General features: G+C 46.9%; 1 protein-coding gene across 7 annotated transcripts in view; it reads left to right on the forward strand.

The window, feature by feature from the left end:
- Positions 1-12,940, forward strand: part of LOC135913307 (uncharacterized) — a 568,389-nt gene that overhangs the window by 385,204 nt on the left and 170,245 nt on the right. For all 7 annotated transcript variants that reach the window (XM_070541258.1, XM_065445900.2, XM_065445902.2 and 4 more), the window contains 3 exons: positions 6,937-7,069; positions 9,039-9,227; positions 11,914-12,033. In XM_070541258.1, the coding sequence (XP_070397359.1) occupies positions 6,937-7,069; positions 9,039-9,227; positions 11,914-12,033 (442 nt within the window). The remainder of the gene's footprint in view (positions 1-6,936; positions 7,070-9,038; positions 9,228-11,913; positions 12,034-12,940) is intronic.

Consider the following 12,940-nt stretch of genomic DNA (forward strand, 5'->3'; position numbering starts at 1 on the left):
ATATGCCGTTGGTTTTATTCGGCTGCAGCTAACCACATTTTTCTTAATCCTTGGCACAAGTTACTAGAAACACCCTGTAATAACAAGAATTATAAATAAAAGTACCTTTCGTAAGTGACATATCAACCAGCACCGTTCAACGAGAAGTAAAACACAAATGAAAATAACAACGCCACAGGCAACGCAACATATTAACAAGAGTTACTTGCTTAAAACGTTGGCAATGAAGGTGAACAAGTGGCACAGCGGTACAACTCCTGTTGTGTCTGCGACGCAGAGAGGCGAAGACGGGCAATCTTGCACGCCTTTTCTGCTGTAGCAACGATGTTGCGAGCGCGTTCAGTGGACGGTTTGGCAGCGGTCAAAAGACACTTGCAAAAAAATGGAGCGTTAGTTCTCGTTCGTATACGCAAGATAGAACGGATAGTAGCCAGCGGTGTCATGGCGTTAGTAGCTATATGCAAAGTTGACGAAAGGCAGCGCGGTGTATCAGTCGTTTTGATATGACGAAACATACATAGAAAGCATATCCGCGATCGTCCTATTCAGGCGTTTAGTAAAACCGTTCGTTTGAGGGTGGCAGGCAGTCGTTCGCTTGTGTATGTTACCACAAGAAGGAAGTAAGCCTTCGATGACTTAAGCTAAGAAATAGCGACTTCGTCTTTAAGAAATTCATCAGGAGCGCTGTAATGTCAAATGATGTCTTGCACCGACGAGTCGGCGACGTCCATAACGCAACTGGTCGAGAGAGATGTTGTGATGGCGTAACACGTTCCATAATCTGTAGCAACGGCAATCAGTTTATTGTCCGCGGTGGAAGGAGGGAAAGGTCCGAGAGGGTCGAGACGAACACGAGAAAGTACCTAGCTCGGCCGGTATATCAATAGGCTGGAAGAGCCCATCAGCAGGAAGAGCTGGCCTTTTCTGGCATTGGCACAACTTGCAGGCAGCGAGATAACGATGAACATAGTGGTAGAGACTGGGCCAGAAAATGTGTTGCCGCACACGTTCGCACGTCCTAAAACGCCTAGGTGGCTGGCCGTGGCGACATCACGAAGTTGCTCGAGTACGACCGCCCGGAGATGAGTGGGCAAGACGAGAAGTAGCTCCTGTCCCTCGTGGTGCATGCTCCGGCGATATAAGATGTCATTTACAATGACGAACAAAAGAAGTGACCGGCCCGATGAGCAAGAATGCAGGCGCTTGATGAGATCATTTAGAGACGTTTCCCGCCGTCGCTCGTCACCAATGTGGCTGGAAGCGGTGAGCGAGAAAATGCCGGCTGGTGTGTTCTCCATGGGAGCGGGTTGTTCAGACAAGGGGCCCTATAACGTAAAAATATGCCATTATGTTTTTATTGCAATCTTCTGACGTCAAATATGCGTAACCGCCGACGCAAGCACCGGGCGGTCGCCCGCAGGGTTGTCTGAACAGACCAATCAAACACTCTCCTCGTTCATAGGAGGTCACTTTTGTTTGCTCGAAAAACGAATAACATTGCCTACACTGCCGCCTCTGTTGGCCTACAGTGCCACCTGTGCCACCTGTGCCACAGTGCCACAGTGCCATCTGTGCCACAGTGCCATCTGTGCCACAGTGCCATCTGTGCCACAGTGCCATCTGTGCCACAGTGCCACCTGTGCCACAGTGCCACCTCTGCAACAGTTCCACCTCTGCCACAGTGCCACCTCTGCCACAGTGCCACCTAGCTCTGCCACAGTGCCACCTGTGCCACCTACATTGCCTACAGTGCCACCTGTGTTGTCTTTATGCGTCTTCCTTTTGTGAGTGTTCAATTGCGGCAAAAAACATAACTTTTAGCAAGCACCAACTAGGCCAACAAGCAGATCTGTTGTCTTACCTAATTGGCTGACAAGAGGCCAGGAACACGCTCAAGTGGAGCGGGATTCGATAGGGCCCAGCCACTGCACTGAAAGTCGATAACCGGACGAAGAGGGTGGTGCCGGCGTCTGCAAATGATCCGCTCTCCCTTACTTAGCTTACGGCGGCTGGTCGAAAATAGCGGCTGCATGCAACGGAAGCTTAAGAATGACGCTAAAACGGATCCTCAGCAAAGAAGAGTTGGCAGAACGAGGTCGTAAACATGCCGAAAGTACCTGAAAACGCTACACGGCCGCGCAAAAAGATTTATTATACACAAATAAACCATGCTCTCCAGCAAGTGCAAGTAGCCAGTGCCTGAGCGATCGGCGGCAGCCATTGTTTATTCCTTTCGGAATGGGGCAGCCTGCGGCTATTCCGAAGAAAATTCAGTTTTGTTCGGCATATTAATGCATCTTTAATGAGTACACGTCACTTTGACGTGGTGAGCTCTTGCGGTTTTGTGACGTCGCGTGACAGGCAGGTGAAGTGGGTGCAGCCCGAAATCTTTTGACCAATAGCCGGGAGGCTAATGGCGAAAAAGCGTCGAAACCGAAATAATGATTTCTCTGTTGTTCGGCGAAATCCTCCATAGTCAGTGTGTACACGTCATATCGGATGGGGAGCTATATCGGTTTTCGTGAAGTCGCGTGACAGACAGGCGAGGGGGGGGGGGGTCCAAAAACGTTTTCGACCAATCGCGGAGGGCTGACTGCAGAATTGGAATAGAAAAGTTTGGAATAGTTTTACGTTATACCGCCCAAGCACTCGGCGTCTCGGTGTAGTTGGTCGCAATTGTACACCAGAGTGTACGTAAATTGCTGAAGACGCAGAGCCGAGGGACCTAGACATCCAGAAGGGTCCTTGAGGCTCGAAAGCCAGCACAGAGCATGGTGGTCAGTGGCAACAGTGAAAGGCCTCCCAGATAAGAACGGGTGAAATTTTCTGACTGCCCAAACAAGTGCGAGGAAGTCGCAACTTGTTAATGAAATAATTGCGGTCGGCAGGCGCAAGAAAGCCGGCTTGCGTGCGCAATAACTTGATCATGACCATCTTGGTATTGGGATAAAACAGCACAATTTCCACCGCCACTTTGCGTCTTTGCGTATTTCAGTTTGAGCATGGGCATCGAAGTAAAGATAATCAGTGGGATATTGAGCAGCGTGATGACGTGCGTGAAGGCTGTATGGGTTGATTGAGACCCCCGGAAAATGAACAACGTCTTTCCTGAAATGATCAGTTAGTGGATGGGATATGTCTGCAAAATTTCTAAGAATTGGTGGAAATATTAGCACAATCTCGCAAAGCTTTGAACGTCCTTGCCACAGGTTGGTACAGGAAGCTATAGGATAGCACGGACCTTGATGGGATCGAAGCGGACGGGAGACGAGTAGACCAGATGCCTGACGATAGTAATGTGGCGAAGACTAAAATGTAATCTTGAATTAAGCTCTAGCCCAACAGCACGAAACACCGACAGGAAGGAAGACGTGTAAGGCGTGTTGCAAAGGTCGGAGAAGCGACGATCCCATCGTCCAGGTAGACCAGGCCGATAGGCCATTGAAATGTCTCTATTATACTCTCTAACGTGGCCAGGTGGTTCCAAAAGCCAAATGCAATAACTGAACTGACAGAGGTTGCCAAGTGTAATATAGGCGGTCTTATTTTCACGGTCCCTGGCGTCAACAGTGATTTGCCAGTGACCAGAGTACATGTCAATGGATGAAAAATAGGTTGCGCCGTGAAGGCAACCCTGAGCGTCATCAACGCGTGGAAGAGGACCTCTTTCTTGGTAATACTATAGTTAAATATCTGTAATCTGCGCATAATCGCAACAGGTGTCTTTCTTTTTAATTAAGACAACTATACAAGTGCACGGGCTCGCATACGGCTCAATAATGCCTTTTGAAAGCATCCTGTAAGCCTATTCATAAATAACTTGGAGCTAGCATGCAACACGCGGTAAAGTCGCTGGTGAATTGGAGGCGCATCACGGGTATATGTATGATGTTTGACCGGAAAAGTTTGACCTAAGGGACGGCCATCAAAATGGAAAATGTCGGAGCATCTGACGACCAAATGACGGCAGTTGTCCATTTCTGAGGAGATTGTGATACCTATGAAAAGTGGCCACATTGGAGGAAAAGATTGCTGATGTATGATCAGGCGACGGTGACGCAATCTGGCACTCGTTTTAAAACGACAGAGTGGTCGAAGCTATGCCTTGACGAAGAACGTGAGTGCAGAATCCGATGTTTAAAACAGGCAGACAAGTCTAGTCTGTCGCAACAGTCGCAACGGTGTCGGGAAAGAAAACATTGTGCGACAGAAGGACGCTGAGAGACGGCGTAACCACACAGTCATTATCCAGTACACTGTGGCAGGGTAAGGTGACAATATAGGTCAGTGCTCGGGGCGGAAAACGTACAAACTGGGAACAAGAGAGCTGCCTCTGGACTGTGCCGCGGACACCTGGCGAAACGAACAAGTCAATTTCAATGACACGGGCGGAGCACTGAATTACAGTGGAGTGGCTATATTAGAAATCAAGCCCAAGGATTGCGTTCCGAGCGCAGAGGAGCAGAACATGAAACAAGACTGGTGTGGCGACCATTGATACTCACGCGTGTGGTACACATTCCGAGCAGTGTCGGAGTTCCGTCGTCAGCGTCCCGCGCAACGCCGAACTCAGGGCGTGTTAGCACTATAAGCGTCAATAGAGGGCAGCGCTCATGATGCAAATATGCGTACCGGTGTCAAGAAGGCAGCGACGGGTAGGCCATCTACCTCTATTCGGCAAGTAAATTCTCGTACGTCAGCAAGGTTCAAAGATGAATTCCGGGTCTGTGGTTGAATGCATCGTCACCTCCGAGAACTGCATCGTTCAGTTTTCCTGAGAAGAGCATCTGGGGGTGTGCGGCGATGAATAGCTCAGGAGAAAGGTTGACTGGAAACGACGATCGTGAGGGGAAGGTGAACTGCTGGAGCGTTTAGTTGGTGTCGGAGTGTCTCGGGGCGGTGAGTGTTACGAGCGGAAAACTGCAGGGGTCGACTGGCGCCGAGTCAAACGTCAAAAAATAAGCGAGAGAAGGAAGTGCGATATAGGCAATAACGAGAAATGTGATTCCCGCCGTGGCAATGAAAGTGAATGGGCTTGTTGACTTGGGCTCTCCACTGGGCCGGATCCCAATAGCCTTTGAACTTTGGTGCATTTCTATATAGCGGAACAACAGAACTTACCCGATGGTGAGGTAGGGAACCGACAAGCTGGAGTCCTATGTTAGCCAGGTATTACTAACGACGGCTTGAATTAAAGAGACTGTAGGTCGGCAATCGTCATAATGGCATGTGGAAAAGGAAAGTAGAGACACCAGTTCAATTTCGCGACATACGATGCGGACAAGACTATCGGTTATGGGTAGCCGATTGGGCGGCCGGAAGTCCATGCAGGAGGACGTGGCAGCAGTGTTTGGAAGCCGCATTAATTGTTGTGCGATGAGGCAGCTCTCCAGTTCTTCAAAACGACTGCACTTCCTGATTATGTATTCAACGATTGAGCCGTCGTTAAATGCGAGAGGGTTGAAAGCATCATTAGCAATGTCTTTAAGGACGTGTCTTACTTTGACAGCCTGCTTCATGTTTGTATCAATTGCGCAGCAAAGGGCGAGAACGTCCAGTATGTACGACACGAATGACTCCGTGGCAGTTTGAGTGCGACAGGAGACGTAGTTCAAAGTGACTCGCTGGCGACCAATTGGTTTGCCAAATATGCCGCGAAGCTCTGCTTGCACAGATTCCAGCTGCTCATGTCTGCTTGGTGAGTGTCAAACCCTACGCGCGCTGTCCCGCAGAGGTAAAAAGTGACATTGGCGAATGTCACTATCTGGTCCGACCAATTTTTCATTGCGATGCACTCGTAATTCCCCAGCAAAGCATCAACATCGACCCTGTTGGTGCCTCAGAAAGAGACAGGGTCGCGGGGTTGCATCAAGATCACCGGCTGGGGTGCCCGTAATGTGGTTGGAGCAGTATCGCTGTCTGCCGACTTGTTGGAGCTGGCCAGCACACTTCCGTAACGGAGTTCCACCTTTCGGTGTAACCATGCAGGACCTCCGCCACAATGTCACTGATAGAGCTATAAAAATACATGTATTTACAAGCTTATCTGCCACCAGTTTCAAGACAGCCAAGTTCGCAGAAATACGATCTTTACAATCGTCGCTCTCTTCCGCACAGTGACAAATTTCGTCTTTGTCACATTGGTCGCAGCCATTGGCCTTTTCCCCATTTGCTCGAAAAAATGTGCCACGCTACTGCCGCGTCACGTGCTTCATGTCCGTGTATTGCATCTCGTGTCATTATGCTTATGCAAAGTAGCTTATTCTAAGCTACTTTAGCGCCGTTTTTGCTCGTCTAGTACCATTGTGTGCAGAGAGCCTTCACAGCGTTATTCATAACGTAAGCGACTCAAGCCCACTGCGCATATGTTTACAGGTAGAGTGGAAGCAAACTGCTTCTTTCATGGGGCTTAAACTACTAAAGAGGTATGTTCGTTCATATTAGAAAATTAAACTTCTGAAATACCAAAAACGTCACTCATAGTGCGAACCAGGAAAAACGCAGTAATGAAAGTGGGGCTTCGATTTCTATGCAAGCTTAATTATTGCGCTATCGCGAGATTTTGACACTGTCTGCTCGGCCGAACAAACATGAATCCGGCAATGCAGAACCTATTAAACTTTGTATTTATTAGGCAACATTGACGCAAGCGTATGAAAGTACCTCAAAACCGAGGATGACAGATTGAGACACTTGTTCGGTGGTGACACCGCGAAATTCAAGAAGGCAAACTCCTCTGTGTGGTTGCGTGTGAGTGTAAGTACGTGTTTGAGTTTTCTTTTCATTTAATATTTTCCGTCACAGAATTGCAGATCCAGAAGCAAAGATAATCACTATAAATTAACTTTGTGTCGTTTTTGGGTCTATCTTGAGGGTTTCTTCGGCGGCACTCCCTTGGAGTATTTCGGCTCAATCTGTTTCACTCTATTTTCTTAGGGAAATCTATCAGCCCGACATTGTTGTGTCGTTGGGCCATTACTACATGCAAGACAAAGAATGGGAAGCGTGCATGGTCGTCCCTCCGACGCTTTTGGAACCGCCGTCTGGCAACGCTTACTTTTACAGCCTGGTAAGTGCTTCAAGCGAGGCCCGCGAGCTGCAAGTGCGACCAGATCGCGTGCGCTTGACCCGATGCAGAGAAAACGTTTAGGGCGCAGCTGTGCAGTTTCAATGTCACAATCATCAATACGTGTTTTGTACTGACAATCCACCGCCATCGGTAGTGCAAGCCGTATAAATGTGTCTGTACAGCAGGAACGCCCGTGCCATTCAGAACCGTATACCTGCGCATCTTTCTCTCCCACTCGTGCCTCGTATTTCGACGGCTCGATGTCCTTACAGTGCGACAGAGATCGTGGCGTGCTGTCGGTTAGGTAAGCTCCCTTTCTGTTTGCCTTGTAATGCATCTCAAGCGTCAAAATGCATGTAGAAGCATTGTGGAAATTAGTTGTGGTAGCAGCCATCGTTTTGTCATCTTCCTCGGCAACCTTTTATACATGGCGCGCTCCAGCGTGTGCGTCTCGTGCCTCGTGCCGTGAGGTTACAAAAAAAAAGGCAAGAATAAAACAGAGCTTGTTCTTCTCCTGCCATCGGTTCGAACGGTTCTCAGGTCTTTCGCTCGCTGACTCACACATTGTCGTTGTGGACTTGACCTCGGTCCCTATACTTCGCGTTATGCAAAAGTAAAAATTCATTCCCGCCTTCAATTCTGCAGCTTTAATTATCTTTCTTGCTCTGGCAAATTAACTAACTTCTTATGTTGTTCAGCGTTATTCTTATGTTTTAGCACGTACCTCCGTAGTCTGTCTGAAGTTCATTTCCGGCACATACGGTGCAAAAAAAATTTTTGAGTGTGATTGCGTAAATATTTCCATCGCGTCGGTTAAAGTCAGCAATGCCAGTCCCGTCACATACACTGCATGCACGTTGTCTCGAGTGTAGAAGGCCGTCGTAGCCCGCGTGGGAGGTTATTGTTCTTTCTGCAATGAGAAAACACGTGCATGCAGCTTGAAAAAATGCATGTTTGTAAACGAAATATGGCACATTAAATTCTAATTAAGCACAGTCGGCACATACAATGAATAGGCTCAGGTTACTCGCGGCTGCAAACTGTTGTCTCTTTGGTTTCCCTCCTTTAACGTCCTGTCCTTGAAGCGATTAGATTACGCTCACTAAGTGCCGCTATACAGTGCGACCCGCGTAACACTCGGGCATATAGAATCTAATGCCTCCAGGTTATCAAATAGGTTGCATGTTACATAATTAAATTTCGCAATGAACGACCTCCTCTCCTTACCGGCCGTTTGTGCTTAGTTTGCGTACCTATTTTCTATCACGTGATTTGTTTCAATGACAAACATAGCTCACACCTGTTGAGTATACTCTTTCTTTGTTACTAGTCGATCGTTTTCAAAGCGCCAGGCTTGCGCTTCAACGTATTTTAATGAACAAGATTGGTAGTTCTCTAGAAGTTGCAGATATCGCACTAACAAGAAAGGAGACATTGAGACCATGTTCAAACACTTTTTCCTGCAAACTTGTAAATCAGTCACTGTTGCCGGCTGTATAGATCCCCTGCAAAAAAAATTTCGCTAGTAGAAGCTCTACTCTCTTAGAGGAGAAGTACGAAGAGTTACCGACTGCAAACGCAAATTTGGTGGCCTCCCTGTTATTCTGTCTCACTGTGTTTCTCCCGGTGCGAGTACAGATATTTAGAGCTATTTAGTCTTGGGCGCACGCAATACGTTCTTAAGCTCGAAAATGAGTAGAACACGGGTAGCATCTCAAGAACTGCTGCAGAATTGTGGACACCGCACATGAAGCAATGACTCCGTAGTGTTTAATTGTTATAATGATGACAGTGGGATGGATGAGAAGACACGAAGCTGTGCTAATGCACATCTGGCAGTTCTTGTCTTTCGTTTTCTTTGGAAAATCCAAATACTGCTTTTGACGGCTCAGAATGCGAAGAGAGTTCTGCTGCCACCCGTAGACAGCTATCCGTGCCTAAAGCAACATGGTATCGCACGCGCTTCTAGGGAACTGCGCATGAAGCAGTCAGAGACATTGCGGACGCTGGTGCGCAAGTCGTGGTGGCTCCTTCGGTGGCTTTGTTCGGCCGCTGGTACAAGCCGTATAGTGCGGACGACGATGGCAGTCCCGGCAACTACCGTATCTTCCAGGAGTGCGACGACATTCCTGAGTACCAGATGGACAGCTTTACCAAGGTACGACGAGGCCTCGATTGTTTAGTATCGAATCGTATGCCGGGAAAAAAAGGGGTAAATAAAATTCTTCAATTTCTTGCGCCCAAAAAATTTCAGAACCCCAACTAAACAAACATTCTATAAATACGAAGTTCCAAAGTTTGAATGGCATCCCCGCACAATTCACCCGCAGCATAAAAAAGAAAAATCCGAGAACACCTAAGCACTTCTTATGAGTTGACCATGCGAAATAATTACTGTCCAGTTGAAAGCCGCTGATGGGTCCTTCCAGTTAACTCCTCGCAGGCAAGCGAGCGCATTGACACTCTTGACCAACGCTTCCTGGATAGTACAAATCCGGCGCACTTTAATCCGTGACGTCGTGCTACTTCGCCCGACTGCCATGGAATCGAACGGGGATGTTCCCGAGTAAGCTACGGTGGTTTTGACGTCACCGCTTTCGTCACGTCGCGCTTAGCGATAGAAATTTCGTTCCAAGTATAAGCGGAGTGCACAGGTCTGCTACCTAGGAGGCACTGGTTTAGCCCTGTGGGCAATACACTCGGATTCTGATCGTGGGGTTGTAGGCTCGAAAATCACTACCGCCAACGTTTTTCATTCCGAATTTCTTCATTGCGATTAGCGAGGCGAAGTTAGAACGCAGGCGAGAGCTGGAGCGGACAGGGAACGCGCGGATAACGCAGGCTTCCGAGCGCAAGAGTGAGGGTGACGTAGCAACACATAGCAGCCGCGGACACCACACGTAAAAAGTGAGGATCTCTTAGCAACTTAGTTACTTGAGGCTTTCAGTCTGCCTTTATAATTGAGCCTATGATTATAGTTTTCAGCGCTGTCTTGCATGGGAAAAATTTATCTTCAAATGTTTTTTGATCATGTAATGCGATAATATTTAGGAGTAGGCGCAGGGTACAGCTGAGGAATAGGGGATGCCCAAAGAAAACAATATCCGTTTCAAATTGAAGTGGATAGAATATTTTTCCTGGCTGCCCCACATCACAATTTGAACCTTTGGATCTCTTATTTCGTATTTTTCTGCTTGACTTCTATATGTAAACGGCTGGAAAGCTTTCTCATGCCTTTCTTCTTTTGATAACCATGTACGTTTATGTGAACGTGCGTAAAACTGTACGCTCAAGCAACACCAGTACGCAGTTTGTGGAGTCATATCCACCGCTAAAAACTACCGTCACATGGTTCTGATAATGGTAAGAAGCACTTGTTTCAGTCGCCCAATACACTAATAAATACCCTGATATTGACACTATTATGAAAGTGTCGTAAAATGTTATACTGCAAGTGACGAGAAACTACTCCGTCTTCATCGCAGAGTCCCTTTAAGGCTAATATTTCAACGTAAGCAACAAAGCCGCACAGCAAAGAGAGAGGAAGCACGTCCACTTGCTAAATACCCTAGTCCAAGCACCATTGTGGTGCTGGTCTCCAAAATTGTCTCATAAGTCTGCCGCGGTGCAACATAAAAAGAAGCGCCAGATGTGCAAAGTTCTTCCAGCTAAACCGCTTGTTGATCTGAACTCATATTTTGCGCAGAAGTTGAGTACAATTGGGGTTGAGTTTATGAGCACGTTTGCAACAATTGTGTCCCTGTTTCACTCCCAATAATGTCGGAGTGTGCGTCGTGTACCTTCTGCCACCGATATGGTAAAATGCATGTTTTAGCATAGCGGTGATAGGCGGCGCAGCCATTCTATTTCTTCAAAATATGCAACTTGAAGTCGCATCGCTCTAGATGACGCGCACTTTGGCTTTATCGTGAACGCAAGACGCTAGTTGTACTCACAAACGTGGTAACAAAATTTGCCCGCTGCGTAATTCCACCTCTGCACGAAATTTTAACAAAAATCTAGAAGCAGTTCACCTGAACGTGCTTAAGTGTGCCTAGTGCTACATTTTTTTTTCAGCACTCAGTGCACTAGCAGTACATAAACAAACTTCTCGAGCGGCCTAATAAAGGGGCTGCGAGACGAATGTATTCAGAATACAGATTTATTTATGGCTCCACCCCGGTTACCAGCAGCTCGAAACTGGTGTTACACGTGTTTTCTAAGAGCATGCATTCAACATTGCTCAGAAATAGTGACTAGGCGACAAATAAACAATGCACCCACTTCTGTTTGCTTTTATCGCACTGCCATTCGCTTTAGATAACTCAAGATTTTAATAATGCAAGATAAAATGAAATTAGAAAATCTTGAACCAGAAATATCACAGGATTATTCTTAGTGCAATGCTTTAAGCCGGCCATCCGAACAGTTCATAACCGGTATTCAAAAATCGGCCGAGGCTGATATCTAAGAAATATAGCTGCACACTGTGGCAAGCCAGAGGACACGTAGGTTTTCATAGCTTACTACAAAGTGTGGCGTCTCACCAACGTCTACAATTTAAATGGCAGTGGCGAAAATAAAATTCTGTTTCAATCGGTTCTGTTAGTATCCATCGAAACAGAGAAGCGACGTTACGAAAGTTAATGAGGCGTGCAGCTGTTTCAATGCGATAAAAATTGGAAGGCAACGCGATAAGTAAAATTGGAGAAGACGAACGAATTACATGAAATTAATGAGGCTTGTTCTCAGTGATTATCGACGCAGCGCAGGTTGAATAGCCGTTGAAACCTTTCGGACGCATGAATCAATAATTACAAATACTCTGATCATTCTTCCTCCAGATATGCCACAACGACTCCTTCACGAAATCTCAAGCTACTGAAGTCCACTCGCAGTTTTTTTACAGCAAGGCTCTTGAGAGAATATTCACCTACGACAATGGTGATACATACGTTTACAAGGTATGTCCTTCTTTGGCTGTGCATTACTCTTTTCGTGTTGCCTTTTCACAAATTGATTTTTCTGTGAATTTGCAATGTTCCACACGGCATATCTCCCTTTTTACTACATACGTGAGGGTTTTCTAGTCTATAGGACATAGTTTGGCAAATAATAAACAGTGAACTGTCTTATGCGCATCAATTTATTCTATTGTTCTTTATGTCAGAAGGTATACGAGTCTCCAAGCTTGACATGCCACATCTTAAAAGGATGAATCCCCCGCACAGCATTAGCAAAGCCAGATATCCACAAACATGATGACAATAATGTTTCTCGAACAAACTCTCGGGCCCATAGCCTTACATTTCTCAGAATATCGTGACAGAGCTCGGCCAGATGAGGAGTAACAGGAAACTCTGACGACACAAAGGCAACTTGACGCACATCTTGTGACACGTGACGTCTTAAACGTTTAACGTCAACGTGGTCAATCACACGCGCGAGCTTTCAGGTGCACTCACGGATGTGTCACATGAGCGCTTGGTAAGAGCGAAAAAAGTATTAGTAGCTGTGGCGCCGCGTTCACCGGTTGTTATCCATTGCGTCAATGGTATTAGACCTCGGCTAAAACATGTTGGCAGGCTAATTAATTAGAATTCACGATAGAGTGTGTAAGCGTGGATGGACGGGGACGTAGAAAAACACGGACAATACACAGACAAAGATTCTATCATAAAGTACTAGACCTCACTGAATTATTCGCTCGACTTAGAGGCTATGCGCAACAAGCAGACTACGCTCGCTGTTGCGCCTGTGTACTTAGTGTGACTGCTTTGTCTCGGTCAGTTCTCGTGCTGTATCCTCTGCTATGGACAACGGTAAGAAACCCTTTGCTGGGGCCGTAGCTATGACGTGTACTGCAACGGT

Source organism: Dermacentor albipictus, chromosome 6 (genome assembly GCF_038994185.2).
Source record: "Dermacentor albipictus isolate Rhodes 1998 colony chromosome 6, USDA_Dalb.pri_finalv2, whole genome shotgun sequence".
Classification (NCBI taxonomy): domain Eukaryota; kingdom Metazoa; phylum Arthropoda; class Arachnida; order Ixodida; family Ixodidae; genus Dermacentor; species Dermacentor albipictus.